At 52.1% G+C, this 17,754-nt stretch overlaps 1 protein-coding gene across 4 annotated transcripts in view; it reads left to right on the top strand.

The window, feature by feature from the left end:
• Nucleotides 1-17,754, top strand: part of MTMR14 (myotubularin related protein 14) — a 44,132-nt gene that overhangs the window by 14,297 nt on the left and 12,081 nt on the right. For 3 of the 4 annotated variants that reach the window (XM_065933221.1, XM_065933220.1, XM_065933222.1), the window contains exons 4-13: nucleotides 932-1,007; nucleotides 1,312-1,372; nucleotides 2,788-2,910; nucleotides 3,898-3,971; nucleotides 8,495-8,565; nucleotides 9,165-9,239; nucleotides 13,898-13,964; nucleotides 14,811-14,896; nucleotides 15,155-15,231; nucleotides 15,471-15,507. In XM_065933221.1, coding sequence (XP_065789293.1) covers nucleotides 932-1,007; nucleotides 1,312-1,372; nucleotides 2,788-2,910; nucleotides 3,898-3,971; nucleotides 8,495-8,565; nucleotides 9,165-9,239; nucleotides 13,898-13,964; nucleotides 14,811-14,896; nucleotides 15,155-15,231; nucleotides 15,471-15,507 — 747 coding nt within the window. Of the gene's footprint in view, nucleotides 1-931; nucleotides 1,008-1,311; nucleotides 1,373-2,787; nucleotides 2,911-3,897; nucleotides 3,972-8,494; nucleotides 8,566-9,164; nucleotides 9,240-13,897; nucleotides 13,965-14,810; nucleotides 14,897-15,154; nucleotides 15,232-15,470; nucleotides 15,508-17,754 lie in introns of those variants that run through there. The other variant, XM_065933223.1, reaches the window with a different exon arrangement.

The raw sequence follows: 17,754 nt of genomic DNA, 5'->3' as shown, positions 1-17,754 counted from the left end.
AACGTTTCTCCCTTAATTGACCCTCCTGCTCCAAAGGCTTCCCTTCCCTGCGCTAAACAGTTGCAGTGACAGCACACAGGCTCTGGAGGGAGGTGGGCTCGGTCAGATCCCAGCTCACTCCTCACTGTGGGATCTCAGGCACTGCTTCATCTCCCTGCGCCCGTCACTGTTTTCATCTGTGACGCAGCAGCGGTGCCTGCATCCAGCCACTCTTCCCTCATGGGCTTGTGAAAACCCAGTGGAAAGGTGGTGTTTGTGTTTCACTGACATACTGACATGCACATGTAATAATTGCCAGGTCTTAACCCAGGTAAGACCACTGACACATGACAACCACTGAATCTACCCATTGCCATTAGTGACACTCTGGTGCCTCTCGTTTGGGAGTGAGAACCCCTTGACAGAGGCTGTAGGTTAAAATCGAGGCTTGCTTCAGAGAGACTGCTGTCGCAGTGGCCCTGATGCTGAGAAGACTTTGGGCAGCACTCCTGAACCCATTCTGCTGGTCTGGAATGATCAGAAGAGTTCCAGGGCTTCCCCCTACTGTGTGCACTTCAGAAAACCACCTGACTGTTGGTCAGAGGGTACAAACTTCCAGTTGCAAGATGAATAAGATCTGAGGGTCTGATGTACAGCATGGTCGTTACGGTTAATAACGCTGTATCATATGCCTGAAAGTTGTAGAGAGAGATGGTCTTAAAGGTTTCCACCACACAAAAAAAAGAAATGGTAATTATATGACCTGATACAGGTGTTAGCTAACTCTGTGGTGGTAATGGTTTTGCAGTATGTTAGTGATGCAAATCAGCATGTTGTGCACCTTAACCTTACACAATGTCATGGGTCAATTATATTTCAAGAAAGCAGGGAAAAGTAGAACCAAAAAACTCCAGAAGACCATCTGACCCTGAAAATGTGATTTCTCTCCCAGCACATTTGCAGGTCAGCCACACTGGCTGGATGGGGGGAGCTGTATGGACGAACTGGCTACAACTATATTTTCTCAGGTGAGCATTGAGCCGCAGCCTCTGTGACTAAGAACAGGAGCCCAGTCATGGAGAACAGCTACCCAGGGCCACAGCGGTGCTGGTGGTTGTGGGGATGGGCAGCAACCTGGGGCGGGGGCAGGGGTGTCTAGAGCCCCTCCCTTCATCACCTGAGAAGATGCTTGTGAGAAGAATGCCAGGCATGTGGGGCATCAGGTCCTGGAAAAGGGAGGAGCGTGATCCTTGGGGTGGAACCAGGGGTCAAGCAGCCCTTGCATGGAGCCCCTGCCACACCCCAAGTGCTGACCGCAGGTTCCTCCCACAGGGGGTGCAGACGACGCCTGGGCAGATGCGGAGGATCTCACGGAGGAGGACTGTGCTGTTCGGTCAGTGCCAGGCAGTTATGGGTCTGGGCATGGGTGAGGGGCAGGTATGTGACCAGTGGTGGCCATTTTCAACTGATGGCCGTGACATCATCAGTGGTCCAGGTGAGTGGATTGGCTTCCTTCGTCCACATCCCTGAAACAGAGTGGTTGAAGTCCGCCCTGTAGCCTCACTGCAGCTGACTTTATGACCTACCTGAGCAGTCTCTCTTTATCCTGGCTGCTCACCAGGACCCCAGAGAGAGTGCTCCAGTCCTGGGGTTCCTGGCACTGCAGGCCCAAGACATGGTGCAGACATCTATGTGTTTTCAAGCCCCATGGTTTCCAGGATGTTGATGTCCGGCCTACCAGGTGATGCCGGACACACTTGGCCTGGGGACTGTGGTCAACACATCGGAGATGCGGGCACCAGGAGTTCCGCAGCTGTGTGATTGGCGCCACGAGGGAGTACAACACAGAGGAGTGCTTTAGGTCCCCTGAAAGGGAGGGAGGGGGCTGGCTCCCACTCTTCCTACCTCCTTTCTAAATACTTTGTAGAAAATGACAGTAATGGTGTTTCGGAAAAGCTCCTTTGCATGGTCTGTGCCACATGGAAAGTCTTTAACTGGTGTCAGGCATCTCTGGAATGCACATCAGCACCCTAGTCAGATCAGCTGCCCAGAATCACGGCTCGGAGCTTGAAAAGGCATCTCGCTGTGCCCAGCTTCTGCCTGCTGGTTCCACGAGCAGTGGCTCTGGCTTGCACACAGGAATGTTTGGCTCTTCCCCCGAGATCAGACGACCTCTGCCCCAGCCAGGCCGTCTTCCACATTGCGCACTGTTCTTGGCGAGGCATCTGCTGGGTTCAGCAAAGCAGTGGGCATTAAAAAAATAAATTAACAGTGACTGTTTATTTGTTCTACTTTTGCCTTTATCTGTATGACTGATCAGAAGCAGAGGGAATTCACTTGCTAGTATTTTACAATCAGTTGATAAAATAGCTCTAAAAAGTCCATCTCCCAATGAGAATTCCAATCTGTTACATTTTGAGCAAGTCATATGGCTAAAAATGGTCATAAATGGGGGAGAGGGAGGAGGGTAGAGAGAGATAAACTCTAATGGAAGCTCAGAGACTCAATCAGCCACCAGCCTCCTGCTTTTTAGAACTCGGAGATTATCTTGAGTCTTCTGGCTTAATGTCAAGCAGCACCAGAAAGCCCTTTCCCGCCCCAGCTGCATATTGCTTCTCTTTGAAATGTGTCCCAGAGAGCAGGATAATCTCTTGGAAAGTCACCTTCCCTCACCTTCACTGGGACCGCTGTCCTGTCTGGCCCTCCCAGCCGCCCTCTCCTGGAGGAGGGAAACAAGTGCTCCTGTAGCTCCTGGACTTCCGGGAATGGACACTCAGTGCAGCTTCTCCTTCTGGCTGTCTGTTTCAGAAGTTCCGACACGCATCTCTTTGATAAGGTCAGAGGCTATGACATCAAGCTGCTCCGGTACCTGTCAGTCAAGTACATCTGTGACCTGATGGTGGAGAACAAGAAGGTGAAGTTTGGCATGAAGTGAGTGCAGGGCACCCCGCTCCAAGTGGGTGGAGGCCATGTCTTCACAGGCTTGTGGGCTTGGGGATGGTGCAGAGCAGTCACCAGGGCACACTGGGTGCCTGGCCTTGAGCATCCTCTTCCTGTATCCTCGCACAGCCCTCCCTATGTGGAGGTTCTCTTGTCCCGCTCACGCAGGGGAGAAACAAGCCAGAGAGGTTAACTCACTTGCTTGGGGTGGTCCAGTAGGCACCGAGGGAGCCGCCAACGTCTCGCGTACTCTGCTGCCGCTCCGCCATCTCTGGTGGATTAGTATCTCTTTTAAAGTGGATCCAGAAAATCAGTATTCGCTCAATTTTTATATGCTGTGTTATACCAAGTGTTCAGAGGACAAAGAAAAATGAGAAAAAATGGAGCCTGGGTTGGGGTGATGAATTTGCGGAATTTTCTCAAAGTGTAGCTTGTTTATTTTTTTTATAAAACTGACCTTTAATTATGCCATGTATATCTTAGAAAATAAGCCATACTGAGACTTAGTTACAGCTCAGCTGTCTGTAGGTCCCCCTGTCCCTCAGTCATCTGTCAGAGTAGTCATCCGTCTGTCAGATGCTGCGGGAGCATCCTCGCCCAACGCTGGAGAAGAGAGTCCCCCTCGGGGCCCCTCCTGAGCAGCATCTCGGTTGTTTTGCTCTTTTCTCGCTGCGCTCTCAGTCAGGGCGGCTGTGCTTCCTTCATCTGGGAGGCTGATAAAGATTGTGGTTCTGTGGCTTCAGGTCCCACCACAGGTGCTGTGGTGTCGGGGAGAGTCAGCGCTCTCACCTGGTGACTTCAGGTAGGCAGCAGAGAGGTCCCATTCATAGTTGTTCAGAGTAAGCCTGGCTGAAGGGCCTCATCCCAGCTTGGAGAGCGGTTTCTGTAGCAGGCGGGTTGTCTGAGGCTGTGGTGGTGCTTCTGGGGACTGGCATGCATGGGCTGTGATGCCGTAACACGTTGTGTCCTGTCTTGTAGTGTTACCTCCTCCGAGAAGGTGGACAAAGCACAGCGCTATGCCGACTTCACTCTCCTCTCCATCCCGTATCCAGGTAGGGGCTCCTTCCAGGGTCTGGTCAGGGGACAGGCTTCCCAGGACTGGGGCTCTCGCGGGCAGCTGCAGGCACTGGCACTCAGGTGCTCAGGTGCCCCGGAGCTCCCCGGTAGCATGCACTGCCACTCAGTGGGGGACAGTGTGGCTCCCGGTCCTCGGCCCTCAGCTTAGGGTAGGACACTGTCCTGGCACGGGTTTGCCCTGGGAGGGGCCCAGGGATGGAGTCCAGACTCAGACCCAGCCTCCTGCACCCTTGAGCGAGTCCTGCACCATGCCAGTCCCAGGTTTTCTCAAGCATCACTGGAAGTTGGCGCGGCTTAGCTCAGGGTCTTGTCGGATTACGTGAAGTCAGGTTGATCAGCGTGCTCTGTGCCACTAACGTGCTGTTCTTGGGGTCAGCCACCAGTTGTGCCGTGCTGACTGTTACTATGGTGACGTTAGCGCTCTGTCCTCAGTTGGACGTGGTTGGTGGTCTCACCACATTGCAGAGCGCTGTGGTGAGCACGCAGCTGGCTGCAAGTGTCTCTGGCACAGACTGTATGCAGTCTGTAGCCACGGCAGTGTTCTCTGCACTGCATGGGTCCATTGGTAGCATTGTAGCCTTTAGCAACACCTGCTTGTTCAAGGAGGTATGAGAGCCCTAACCTCAGCACCAGACTTTGTAAACGGACAGCAAAATGTGAATTCATTGTCCTTAAAACCTCTCTCCTGCTCCTCAACACTAGCCCTGCCTTCGGTCCTGTGCTGGATCTTGTCTCTTCATCTTGGAGTCATGGGGCCAATGGCAAGAGCAGACTGGTGACCCCAGGTTGCTGTCTAGCCACAAGTCCTTCTCTAGAAACTCAGGTTCATCTGGTGCCTGGTGTGCAGAGGGTATCCTCATCAGTGTGAGCTAGCGGTACCTGAACCACGACCGCCAGTGGCCTGGCTGTCTCACTCTGGCCTCATTCAGGGACTCTCCTCCCTCTTCTCTGCCAGCTCAGCATGTGGTGGCTTGTAGGACTGGGTGTGCATCTCAGCCACAGCACTGTGTCCTTGAATAAGTCCCCTAACCCTTCCGAGGATAAATGAGGATAACGCTGTTTATTTCTGGGTGATGTGCCAGGTCCAGCCCTGACAGGTGCTTGCTGACACTGGGCCGAGTGACGGGTGCGTGGGAGGAAAGGCTTGTTTTGGGCAGATACTGAACCGTTACAGTGATGCCGTGTGGGCTCGGCAACATCAGATCTGTCAAGAAGATGTCCCACCTGGGGGTCTGCATGAGGGCTTCCGTAGTGTAGTTTTCAGGTTGGTTTTCAGACCAGGCTCCCCATTCTCAGGAGATGCTTCGGGGTCCCCAGACTGAAGTATTCTGCCTAATGGGAGAGCTCTGTGTTGGCTGAGGACCCAGGCGTCAGCTTTCTGTATTTGTATTCAGGTTCTCAGTAGGACTTGGTTTAGAAAAAATTGTTTAGCTCCAAAACAGTGGCACAATATCCTTTCTGCTGTCATTGGTCAACTTGTTATAAGACTCCTGAAACTAACACCATTTGACCCAGTTATTCATTAGGCTGTAATCCAGCCAGCCTGGGCCTGCAGATGTTCATCACATGAGTTTATTTTTGTTGCCACACAGCATGTTAGTTCCCCAAGCAGAGATTGAACCCATGCCCCTGCATTGGAAGGCAGAGTTTTAACCACTGGACCGCCAAGGGAGGTCCCTCATCATGTCCATTTATACCCAACCAAACATGGGTAATGTTTTCATTAATCAGAATAACAATTACGTAAATAACAGCACAGCCACCCATAGTATTGTAGAATGAGATATTACACGGTCATAGAAAAATGCTTAAGCATTTTTCTTAAGCACAATACAAAATGAAATAGTAAAACCTCAACTGTGTGAGAGGAAAGTGCTTATACAAAGGATAAGAAAGAAATATGCCAAAATGGTAAGATGATACTATTTATCTCTGAATTTTTTTCCCTCTTCTTCCCAGAATATCATGGACTGGATCTGATAGTCGTGTGTGTGTGTTGAGGGGAGAATAAGGGGGGTGGGTAATCAATAAAAATTCAGAAGCCTGGGTGGGGGAAGATGCCATGTGAGGGCACAAGAGAAGCACCTTTTACTTCCTGTGCTTATGTTCTTAAATTTCTTCATCTACCTATATTACTTCATAACAAAATTAACATTATCCAGATCAAGTCCTGAAATGCACTCTGCTGCCATTTTGGGGGTCTCTGTTGCACCCTCTGATGAGTTTGAAGCCCAGACAGGAACTGTGGTGGTATCAGTTCTCTGTTAGACTAACTTAGGCTTCGACTGGCCCTTGAAAATGAGAAGTATTCTGGGAGCACTTCCCTCAGGCCCCAAAATAGACGGGGCTGAAAACTCCCGAGCACAAGTCTAATTTGTTTTCTTCTCGAGTGAGTGCCTGCTCTCTCTTCACTTTTGGTGCCATCCCTTTGCTTCTCAACAGGCTCAGAAGCCTGATGAGGTAATGAATGTCAGGCCTTGCCCTGGGTACCGAGGCTGTTTTAATTCCCTCCATTTCTCACAGTCGATTGCTTCTGTATCACACGCTGCTCAGAGCTGGGCCTGGAGCCTGCAGTGTTGATTTGAGTGCTCGAGTCTGAGAAAGCAGAGCACTTCATGGGAGCTCTGAGGAATAATTGGTGTCTCTTCTAAGCCTGGGCTGATAAGCTCAGGGCCTCTGTCTGATATTTATATTTCTTCTTTCTCCCAGTGAGGCACCCAGGAATAGGCTGAAGTGTTAGGGCTGAGTATTGTTGTCTGACTTCCCTGTCTACAGAGGGGCCTGGGGACTTAGAGTGAAGGAGGGCAGAGGTGGGGGGTGGATAAGAGCCACAGGACACAGGGGCTCGGTCTCCAGATTTTTCCCTGGAGAGGAACCTTTCCTTTGTTCCCTGGGATGACCTCAGACTGAGCGTGCCCCAAGGAGCTGGAGAGTTCCATGAGAGTGTTGATGGCCTGTGGCCACCTTGACAGAATTCAGGCAGTTGTTCTGTTGCCTTTGGGGACCTCCGCAGACTTGGACCTGTGGCCAAAGGCTTGTGTCCTTCAGAGTTTGTGTTGGCTCCGGCAGAGGACCTGAGAGGAAGGCAGGAAGCCTCCCGCCAACCCCCCGGCCCTGGCCGTCCTGGCCGCGTGATGAGGGCAGGCCTCACCCCCCCGGAACGAGTGGCAGGGCTGCGCGGGGGCTCTTGCTTCGGCTCCAACAGGAAGGTGGCCCCAGTCTGCTGTCGCCTGGGGGCTGTCGGTGCTGCGCCAGGAGTTCTGTGTGTTACTCTGTTTCGTCCTTGACCACTTGGCGAGTGAGAAAGTCAAGGCTGAGAGAAGGTAACTCGTTCATGGTCACAGAGCTAAGCTGAAGGCTGAGGCTTGAGGCTGGGGACGTTGGCAAGGCCCTTTTCACTCGTTTTCTCTCCGTTCCTGAGGTCTTACCTTGGTGGTGGTTCTTAGAGCATTTCACTTGTCGAAATGGGTGTGTGTCTGGAGCCCCTGTCCCGGTTCAGACACTGTCCATGGTCCTTCCCTGCATGTTACAGTGCTCAGTCCTCACTGAAAGCCTGTGGGCCTGCTGTAGGCAGACCTCATTTTCCTGCTCTTCAATTTATTACTTTTTACATAATACATCTTTTATAAACTGAATGTTTATGGGAACCCTGCATCAAGTCTGTTGGAACCATTTTTCCAACATTTGTTTTACTTCATTTCTCTTTGTCCCATTTTGATAGCTTTCATAGTACTTCAAAATTTTTCGTCATTACTACATTTGTTATGGTAATGGTGATCAGCGATCTTTGACTTTACTGTTCCAACTCATTGTAGGCTTAGATTTTGGTCAGCAATTTTTAGGAATAAAGCTTTTTTTTTTTTTTTTGGCCACACCATGTGGCTTGCAGGTTGTTGGTTCCCCAACCAGGTGTTGAACCGAGCCCATGGCAGTACTCTTGAGTCCTAGCCACTGAACCTCCAGGAAATTCCCTCAAGTATTTTTTATATTTAAGGTATATTGGTTTTTTTAGACAACATGTAATCTCATTTAATAGACTATAATATAGTGTAAGCATGGCTTTAATGTGTACTGGGAAGCCAAAAGATTTGCATGGCTTGCGTTATTGCAGTATTTGCTTTATTGGAGTAGGAGCAGGGTGATCTTATGTGACTAGATTGCTAGTTGCTGAGAAAGTGCTGCCAGGGTTCAAATTGTAAGCCCCACTTTTGTCCTCTGGTTGTTGGCACTTCAGGGGCACATAGAGGAACCTGAAATGAAAGGAGAGGTGACCAGCAGCCACTGAGCACAGATGGAGAGAAAGAGAAGTGTGCAGGCAGGCGGGTCTCATCAGGAAGGGTCTGTGACTGGAAACCGGAGGAGCATCGGAGCCGCCCGCCCGCCCAGTCCAGTCCCAGCTCGTGTCAGCTGGTGGCCACCTTGGTCCTCCAGCACCCAGGGGCGTCTCAGGACACTGGGCCGGGAAGAGTGGTGGTGTAACTCTGCCCTTCTTTTCCAGGCTGTGAATTTTTCAAGGAATATAAGGACCGGGATTACATGGCTGAAGGGCTCATTTTTAACTGGAAGCAGGTATGAGCAGCACCACTGGTCAGCGTGGGTCTCCTGCTCGTTTGTGAAGGGAACCCAGTTAGAAAGTTCTGAGGGGAGAACAGCTACCCTTTTCCTTTCTCTTCTCTTCCCTGAATGAGTCTCATTTTTTTTTCTCCCTCTTCTCCTTATATATACATGTTTAAATTCTTATCACATACTGTTCTCTCTCCCCCTTTAGTTTCTCCCTTTCTTTAAAAAAGTTTTCAGGGACATGGTAGGAGAAGTGCTTCATCTTTGCTCCAACACCTTCTGTGGGAAGATGGGGCAGCCTTCTGGTCCTCCCCAGTGGGTGGGAGTAGCCCAGGAGCTGCTGGAGGCTGATTCCAGTCCATCACCTCTGTCTCAGAAGCAAACACTCAAATGGCCAACTGAAAAACTCCACTTGGCAGCGATATCTGGTTCCTTTGATTTTTTAATCTTTCCCTCTCAGGGTGGCCCAGGCATCTGGCTCAGAGAAGGCGAGCCCTGTCGGGGGACACCCTGCCTGCCCGTGGTAGCCACAACTTCAGGGTCTCTGCCTGTCACCATAGTGTCTCCTGGTGGCCAGCCTGTGTCTCACAGTGTCTTTCTGTCCCCAGGACTACGTTGATGCCCCTCTGAGCATCCCTGACTTCCTGACTTGCTCTCTGAATATTGACTGGAGCCAGTATCAGGTGAGGGGACCCCTGGTGCCCACCCCACAAGCCCCTCAGGCAGAGGTCTGAAGGCCTGGCTCAGCTCCAATCTCTGACAGCCTAGGAAAGGAGGAGCTGTTGTCTGTCTGACTCTCTCTCCTGATTTGCTCTTGGCCCAGAAAATCAAAGCTTTCTGAACATGACTCACTGAAAGATTTGCATCCACCAGGGGGTTCTGTTTCCAGAGGAGGACTGCATGGAGTTTGCTTTTCCGGCTCTGGGACTTAGTGACTTTTTTCATTTTACCTTTTAAATGCATGTTCCATCAGAGGAAGTGCAGCACTTCCTGACCTGATTTGTTCATAGAAACCTGAAAGTTATTTCCATGGTGCATCTCTCTTGTCACTGTCTGCCGTAGAAGGGGCGCCAATCTTACTGGATGAACCCATCTGTCTACCATGTCTGGCCCACACTGTACAAGCCTGTGGCCCATTAGCAGTCTCCTTGCCACCTGCTTCAGCCAGGACAGGGAGCCTCATTCTGCCCACTGCCTTCCTTTTGCCTGGCTGACACACTGCCTTCAGGATTTGGCTTGAGTGTCCACTCCAAGAAGACTTGCCTGATGGGCTGCCTAGCCCCATCCCTGGGGAGTTGGATGCTTGCGTTACATTCCCTTTAATCCCTGGGCATGTCTGTCTGGGAGTTTTCCACTGAGCTCTAGTTACTGATTTATAATAGAACTGCTTCCCCATCTTCTGTAGACTGAACACCAGGAGGATGGGGAACCACGGCTTGTGCATCCTAGAACTGAAAATGGCCTGGAGCCAGAAGGCTGAGCTGTTGAATACCTAGAAAACATCCTGCTTCCGTCCTCTTTTCATCTTCCCCCGGGTCTGGACAGTTCCCATTCAACCTTGAGATCTCCCTCTCCCAGAGGCCCAGGCCCACCCCACCCCGTTACACAGCTATGTGTTCCAGTATCACCTTGGACTTTGTTATCCTAGTAGCAGATGGTCTGTAAAGGCAGGGGCCATGCTTTCCCTGTTTTTTTCTTGTACATCTGCCCCCGGACACAAGGCAGATGCCCCATAACTATTGGCATGAGCCAGTTATAGGGGTGTTGGGTCTTCTCTGTGTAGGTGTTTTTGCAAGAGAGGGGACTTCAGAAAGAGAGCCGATAGGTTGTTTGTTGTGTCCCAGAAAGGTGGAACAGGCTGAGGAACCTTGTTCCCTACTGTCAGGCCCCAGTCTGTCCCCAGATAGGCGGCATGGCCAGAGAAAGTGGCAGGCCTCCTCCTGAATCTGCTGTGTGCAGAGCCCTCAAGCAGGCCCTACCAAGCCACCACCTCTCTCTCTGCTGGCACCACGCTTTGCCCTTGTGCATACAGATCTGAGAACCACCTCCTCACCAAATTCCCTATAACTACATCAGTGCTGTCAACTGTGTGCACAGTATTGATGCTGCCAAGGAAGTCTGTCTCTCTGGGAAGGGTCCCTTGTGTTTAGTGTAAAGAGGCCCTGGGTGTGAGCTCCTTTGGCTGTTCTTACGGGGCTGTGTGACCTTGAGCCAGTGACCTCACTTCCCTCTGAAAGCAGAATTGACAGCAATGTTTCAGAGTTGTGGAGAGGTTCAGATATGGTCACTGCATGAAAGTGTCCTGTTAACGGAAATGCCGGACCAATTTAGTGATGATGATTAGGGGGCAACTCCTGGCTTGCTGACTCGGGAGTGAGCACTCATAAAGCCCCAGGCACGAGGGTAGGGGGCAGGGCTTCCCCCAGCCATGCCTGCTCTCTGGTGTTGCTCAGCCAGTTGGCCTCACTGCGCTTTGAGTCCTCTTCCTCAGCCAGGTATGAGCTCGGTCCTTTCAGCCCCTGTGCTGACTCTTCATCTCCCAGGTCCACCCATCACCACTCCCTTCACCCTCTGCCAGGTCACCCAGGCCCGGGGCTCTGGGCCAGGCCTCACTTGGCGATCTGCACCTACAGTCTTTCTCAAGTGTCCGGTCAGGTGGACACCTGAAAGTCAAGCTGCCCAAAATGGAATTGTCAAAACCCACAGCACTCCCAGGCCCTCCACCATTCACCCAGATGCTCAAACTAAAAATGTTGGGGATGGTGGTTCTTATCCCTCACATCGATGGCTAGTTCCCATCAGTTCTCTAACTCTGCCCCAGGGATTTTCTCCAGTCCTTCCTGCTTCCATCTCATGTCACTGGCCTAATGCAGGTTACCATCATCTAATGGCTGAGAGTGGGGCCACATTGAGGGGCAGCTGACTGGAAGTAAGGAACGTAAAGCATGTGAACAGGGCCTGGTAGAGAGCAGTACTTAGGTGACGGGCCAAGATTGTCATTGTCACTCCGTCCTTCCAAATTCCGTCTGACTTTTCCTGTTATCCTCAGAAGTCCAAGGACCCTCACATGGTCCACCAGTTCCACGTGGCCCGAGCTTGTTCTGGTGACTCATTGGCTGTCCCTTCCCTCTCCTCCAGCCACCCTGGCCGTCTTCCCTAGGAAAGATGCTCTCCAGCTTTGCACGTGTTGTTCTCTATGCCAGAAACACTGGGTGCTTTCCTTAAACCCTTTTCTCACATGCTTGTCACCATCTCTAAAAAGCCTTACCTAATGGTCCCCGAGGATCGGGCTAGGCTCACCTCCCATTACATGGTTCCACAGCATCTTACAAGGCTTCTTTTAGTCAGCACGCCTGCAGCAGTTCACTTTGCCTTCCCTTCCCTGCATCTGCGAAAGCTGGGATTATTGTGTTCACTGCTGTGTCCCAGGGCCAGGCCCACTGTGGTGTTCACAGCAGTGTTCCCAGCGCACGAAGAGCAGTGCTGCCCTCTGAGTAGCCTAATGGAATGCCCTAGAGCTCTGCTTTTTCATTCTGTGCCCAAAGACCCCTTCCAGCCACTACTTCTCCTCACACAGACCCCTGACCATGAACAGGCAGTGAAGGAACTTTCCAAGGGTACCTCCTAGTCCCTAAGCACTAAGCCTTATAGATGCAGAGCCCTCATTGGACTTGGTCTAGGAGAAGAGACAACAGCATAATTGTCATCTGTGTAGAAAGATTATTGGCCTGTGGCTACAGAAGAAGACTCTCTATGTAGATAATGGGGCTAGGCCTTTGAAGGATGAGTAGGAGTTTACTAGCCAGGGGAGAGTACACCAGGCATACAAATGTAAGCCAGATTTGTGGTACTCGACTCTGCAGCCAGAGGCTTTTTCACGGCACACGTCGGGTGAGTCAGAAATGAGTGTAGATTTTCATGCATTTCCAGGGTCCTCTTCACATTTCACATTCTATACTCTCCTTAGACATTCGTTTCTTCACTCTAGTATTTGAGGAAATAGACATCACAGTGTAGCGTGTGACTGACCACAGGCCTGGGTCCAGACCCCAGCTCAGCTTAGCTGTGTGATCTTGGGCTTCCGCCAACCCAGTGCTCCCCAGTCTGTGGTTCCTGCCCCCGCCCTCGGCGCCATGGCCAATAGCATCTGCTGGTGCTTCCTGGTCATTGATGTCCCCTTCAAACAGCTGCTGTGGCCAGGGGGCCCTGCAGCCTCGTTCTCAGTGGCCCCCTGCCATCCCCTGGCTGCCGCAGCCCTCCCCCCACCTGTCCAACCACCCTGCGCAGCTGCCGCGAGTCTCCTGCCTCTCCTGCTCTTCCTCCCCTGGGACTCACAGTGAGGAGGAAATCTGGACAGTGGTGTGTCTGACACGTGAACCAGACAAGCAGAGAGACCCCCAAGCTGCCATGGGTAATAACTTTATTAATGTGGCGCTGCAGCAGCTTTCTCTGGAGCCACTGAAAGTGGGTCAGGACTCTCCAGGGTCTGTGGGAGGGTCAGGTAAATGAGTCTGTTTTAAATTCCTGGGAAAACCATTCCAATTACAGGTGCTGTGTTCACCCTCCCCGTGGGAGCACTCTTGCTGGCATTCACCGCGGCCTCTCTGCACAGCCCAGACACTGAGAAGCAGTTGTGTTGAGAGACTGTCCCCAGCTCGGGGGGGAGAGGGCCACAGAACTGGGTCAGGCCCCTCCGTGGAGTTCCGGACTCCAAAGTGGGCTATTTCTCAGAGTGTCTAGTTTAGACCTTTTGCTTGGGCTAGAACAGAGGTTCAGATCTCTAATAAGCTTTTGCTTATTTTTTTTTATCTCCTACCACATGGGCCTCCTGTTTTAAAAGTTTTGTCTGCCAGACTGCATTTATTATTCATCGAAAGACAGTATAGTGAGTAGCAGTAAAGAAGCGATTGATGAGAAGGCTGACATTTTCCTTAGTTTCTATGATGTAATGGCAGATGAAGTGGCTCTTGCCGTTTGGTGACAATGGCCACAGGCTCGAGGTTCTTTGTTGACTTCTGTTAACTCCCTGGACAGCTGTGCTTGGAGCCCAGGACACAGAGGAGGTTAATATCCAGCTGTTGCTAGTGGGCGTGGGGGTGTGGGTGGCCTGGGCGCTGATGGCTTCCCCTTCCTCACTCTCCCTTTGGGAGGGAGCACCCCAAGGGTGGGGCCCGTGGGAAAGGGGGCGGGAACATGTGGGAGTGAAGTCACAGCGCATCTGGGACAGGGCCTGTGCCCCAAAATAACTCTTACTAGTCTTTTATTTTTAAAATATTTTATAAATTCCCATTCTGAGTTAAATACCTGTTCCTGGAATCCTTTTCTTTTTCTTTTCCAACAGAGTTGGGACCTGGTGCAACAAACACAAAACTACCTGAAACTGCTGCTTTCCATAATTAACAATGACGGTGAGTCCGCTTCAGCCTGCCTCAAGCCAGTGGATGTTCAGGGTGTTCCCAGGTCTTGACAGCACCAGTGTGTGGCTATTGGAGCCTTTTGCTCTATGGGAGAAGGATATGAGGATTCGCTTATCATTGGCCGATTTATTCCATGTCCTCAAAACCCTAGGAAACAAAATTATGAACTTAAATCTGAAGCACACACAGGATGTTCCTACACTGGCTCAGCTGGCTTTGAGCTTTGAACCTCAGCCTTTTGTGTGAGGCTGCAGTGGCCTCTTCTGGTTCAGAAAGTTGAGAGAAAGTCAGTCTTCGCCTCTTCTTGGTCACACACAAGCCCATGGCAGGCCTGTTCTCCGAATGGTGCTCCAGCCAGTTTGACTGTTTTGATTGGATGAGCCCACGATGCTCAGTGTCTTGGGGCAGTCTGACTCTGACTTTTCCTTATCAGTCAGGACTTGTGTGAGGTTGCACTTGCTTGAACAATATAACCAAGAAGGCCCAAGAGCAGAGCAAGGTGACAAATAGCAGAAACAGTCTCTCCTTGTCTCATATCCACTGTTTAGTTAGCTCAAAACCAGCAGTCATTTCAGACTTGTCTCCTGCCGTCTTAACTCCTCCAGAAGAGAGACACGGTCTCTGTCCCAGAGCTCACACTCAGTTGTCTTCGTTTGGGTCAGGTGCCCATCCTTCACTGTGGCGGGGTTGGCGGGACATCCCATGCCTGCCCCTGGAGCTATGCTATGGTTCTGGGGTATCCTGGATTTCACCCCAGGCCTGGGCAGTGGCACATCCCCTTCTCATCAGCCTGTGTTTGCTTTTCTCCCGGGCCACCTGTCCTGTGTTTCTGCGTAGATGACAGCGGGCTGCTGGTGCACTGTATCTCAGGCTGGGACCGGACCCCCCTCTTCATCTCTCTCCTGCGCCTTTCCTTGTGGGCTGTGAGTACACATGGGCTGGGCTGGGGGTCAGGGAGCCTTCAGAGGCCTTTCCAGGGTCTACTCTTGGGGAGCGCTGAGCCTGTCTCCAGAAGCAGAGAGGATTTGGCTTGAGGGACCTCAGGTGTTCAGAGCGGGAGTTGTAAAGTTTGACCCTCTTCCTGGGCTGTGGGGCAGCCTGGTTGTCAGGGGGCTGTGGGTGTGGTTCAGCCCCTGAGGCCAGGAGGGGGCCTGTCTCTGATCTGGACACGTCTTTTCCAGGACGGGCTCATCCACACGTCCCTGAAGCCTGCTGAGATCCTCTACCTCACAGTGGCCTACGACTGGTTCCTCTTTGGGTGAGCCTTCGGGGAACGGACGGCAGGTTGTGGGGTGGGGGCAGTGCCTCAGGAACCAAGTGTGTGCATGGTTGCGGGGGCTCCTGTGACAGGGTCGAAGGTGAAGACAGTCCCACCCCCTTGGGAAGGCAGGAGGCACTGGTCAGGCCCCCCTGAGGCTGTGGGAACAGAGCCATAGGCTCTCCCCGTCCTCCTGCCTGCGTGCTCCTGGCTCTGACTTTCTTGCCTTCTTATTTCAGGCACATGTTGGTAGATCGACTCAGCAAAGGAGAGGAGGTGGGTACTGCTCACAGTCCACGAGCACGTGTCAGGGCTCTGCGAGCTCTGGCTCCTGTACTCCAGAGAGGGACAGGATGGCGGTCTGTTTGGTGTCCACACTTTGGGAGCAGTTCCTTGCCTGGTCTGTGCTGGGGTCAGGCAGCGTGGCAGGAAGAAATCCAGCCCCACAGCCCCCCATGCTGCACCTCAGTCCCCCACTCTCTCAGGAAGGACACTTACCTGTGACCTTCATATGTCAGTCCTCGTCCCCTCTTTCTCTGCCATCCTTTTTACGGCCGACCTTGTTTTCTGCACTCAGCTTTGGAACCAATTTACAAGTCGTTGCTGTGCCCCTCACCTTTATAGCTGGAACCCAGAAGCTCTTCCCTGGCCTCTGTCCTCATCACACCCACTTGGCACCTTTAAGCCCTAGGGCCGTCCGTGCAGGGAGTCCTGCCTGCTCCTCACCACCAGCCCAGGCCCAGCCAGGGGCCCTGGGTCCCCTTCCTGTCTGGGCACTGTCCCTCCTTCCTCCTCTCTGCCCTTTTCACACAGCATCCTTTTTGTAACCTCCGCCTTGTTACTCTTTTTTCAGCCTATTTTCCCTATACGCAGACCTAGAGTCAGACTTGAGTGTGAACCCTAGTTGTGCCACTTATTACCTGGGTGACCTTGGAAAGTGTTATTAACCTTGAGTCTCCTGGTGTCCATCCTGCCGCCTCACAGGGAGAACGAGTCCAAATGCGCAGCGTGGGAGTTGCACGCAGTGCTGTCTCTTTCTCCACACCCCCACCCCCCATTTTCTTGAAGCATCCTTCTCCCCTCCTGAGGCTGCCTCTTTCTGGGATCTTATCTTGTGCCTTCTTCTTTTGTTCCTCCCTCTCAGCTGCTCCTCTCCCCTTGCAAATCTCTTCTGAGCACTTATCGCATCTGCCAGAACTGCAGAGCTCATAAGCCTGTTCCTCAGAGGCCTCCGTGAACTGTCGGAGGCGGTGACTTTGGCACGGAAGGCTGCACACTGAGCCCCCTACAGCCTCCCGTTTGGAGCCGTGCCGGTGCCGATGCCCCAGGGCCTGCCGCCCGCCCACCGCCACGCTGGCCCCACCCGCCGAGGCAGGCCAGGTTTCACCTCGGAGACTGGGCGGGGGTGCGGCTGAGCCCAGTGGGTTCTGGATTCAAACCCTGGCCATGTCTTAGTGTAACCAAGAGGGTCTCCTCAGCCAGGAGGGCGGGCAGAAGGTGGGCTTTTCTCTTAGCCCCCCTTCTCTCCCTCCCACTTCACACACACAAGATACCAGTACTTTAAAAACATGCAAAAGGCTGGGACTTGTTAAACAGCCCTCTGTACCCTTCCTTTGCCTTTGAGATTCTCCGAGCACATTAGCATATTAAAGTCTGAAAAGTCTGTAATGAAGACAGCTATTTCATTTTATGTAAGAGGGAATTCCCTGGCAGTCCAGTAGTTAGAACTCTGTGCTCAGGACTCCATGCCTTCATTCCTGAGGACCCAGGTTCAATCCTTGGTCAGGGAACTAAATTCCCACAAGCCAAAAAAAACCAAAGATATTATGTAACAAAGTTTTCAAATTGTACTGACCTTGGCGCCCTCCTTCCTCTTTTTGAGGAATCTTACAGGGCTCTGGGATACTCTAGGTGTTTCTCCCAAGTGAGGGGTTGATGCCACATCTTTCAGAATCACTGCAGAGACAGTGCATTGTATGTACCTCGCAGAGGCCAAATGGACGTGGGTGCTGGCTGGAAGCAAAGAGGGCGTTTGCCCACAGAAACAGGGATGTGGATGTGGGACCAGAATTCAGGGCCTCCGCCTGCCTTGGCCTGCCTCAGCCTTCATCCTGACCCTGGTCTCTGAGCAGTGCAGTCTGTGGGCCTGAACCACACTGTTCCTGGGTATTTCCCCTACGAAATCTGATTCCTTACCCTTCCATGATGTTCCTGCTGTGTCATGCCTCCAGATTCTCTCTCCCAGCTGTCCTTCCCTGTGACCCTGTCTGCATGGTGTTCTCAGGAGAGACTGAGGGGGAGAAGCGGCTATTATCTTCATCCTTTTCAGTAGCTTGAGAACACATGTGTTGAAGATGGTTTGAAACATCCCTGGCTTACCCTCTTGCGTCCTCAGGAAGCAAACATAGTCCCTTCCTTCCTTGCCCAGCCCAGGCACGCCTGCCTGAACTGCTGTGCCCTCTCTAGCACCCATTCCGTTTCCACACCAGAATATCTGACGGTCCCCGGAGCAGGGCTGCTGTC

The sequence above is a fragment of the Muntiacus reevesi genome, chromosome 4 (genome assembly GCF_963930625.1).
Source record: "Muntiacus reevesi chromosome 4, mMunRee1.1, whole genome shotgun sequence".
Lineage (NCBI taxonomy): Eukaryota > Metazoa > Chordata > Mammalia > Artiodactyla > Cervidae > Muntiacus > Muntiacus reevesi.
The sequence above is the reverse complement of the archived record's forward strand: the minus strand, read 5'-3'. Positions and strand labels throughout refer to the sequence as shown.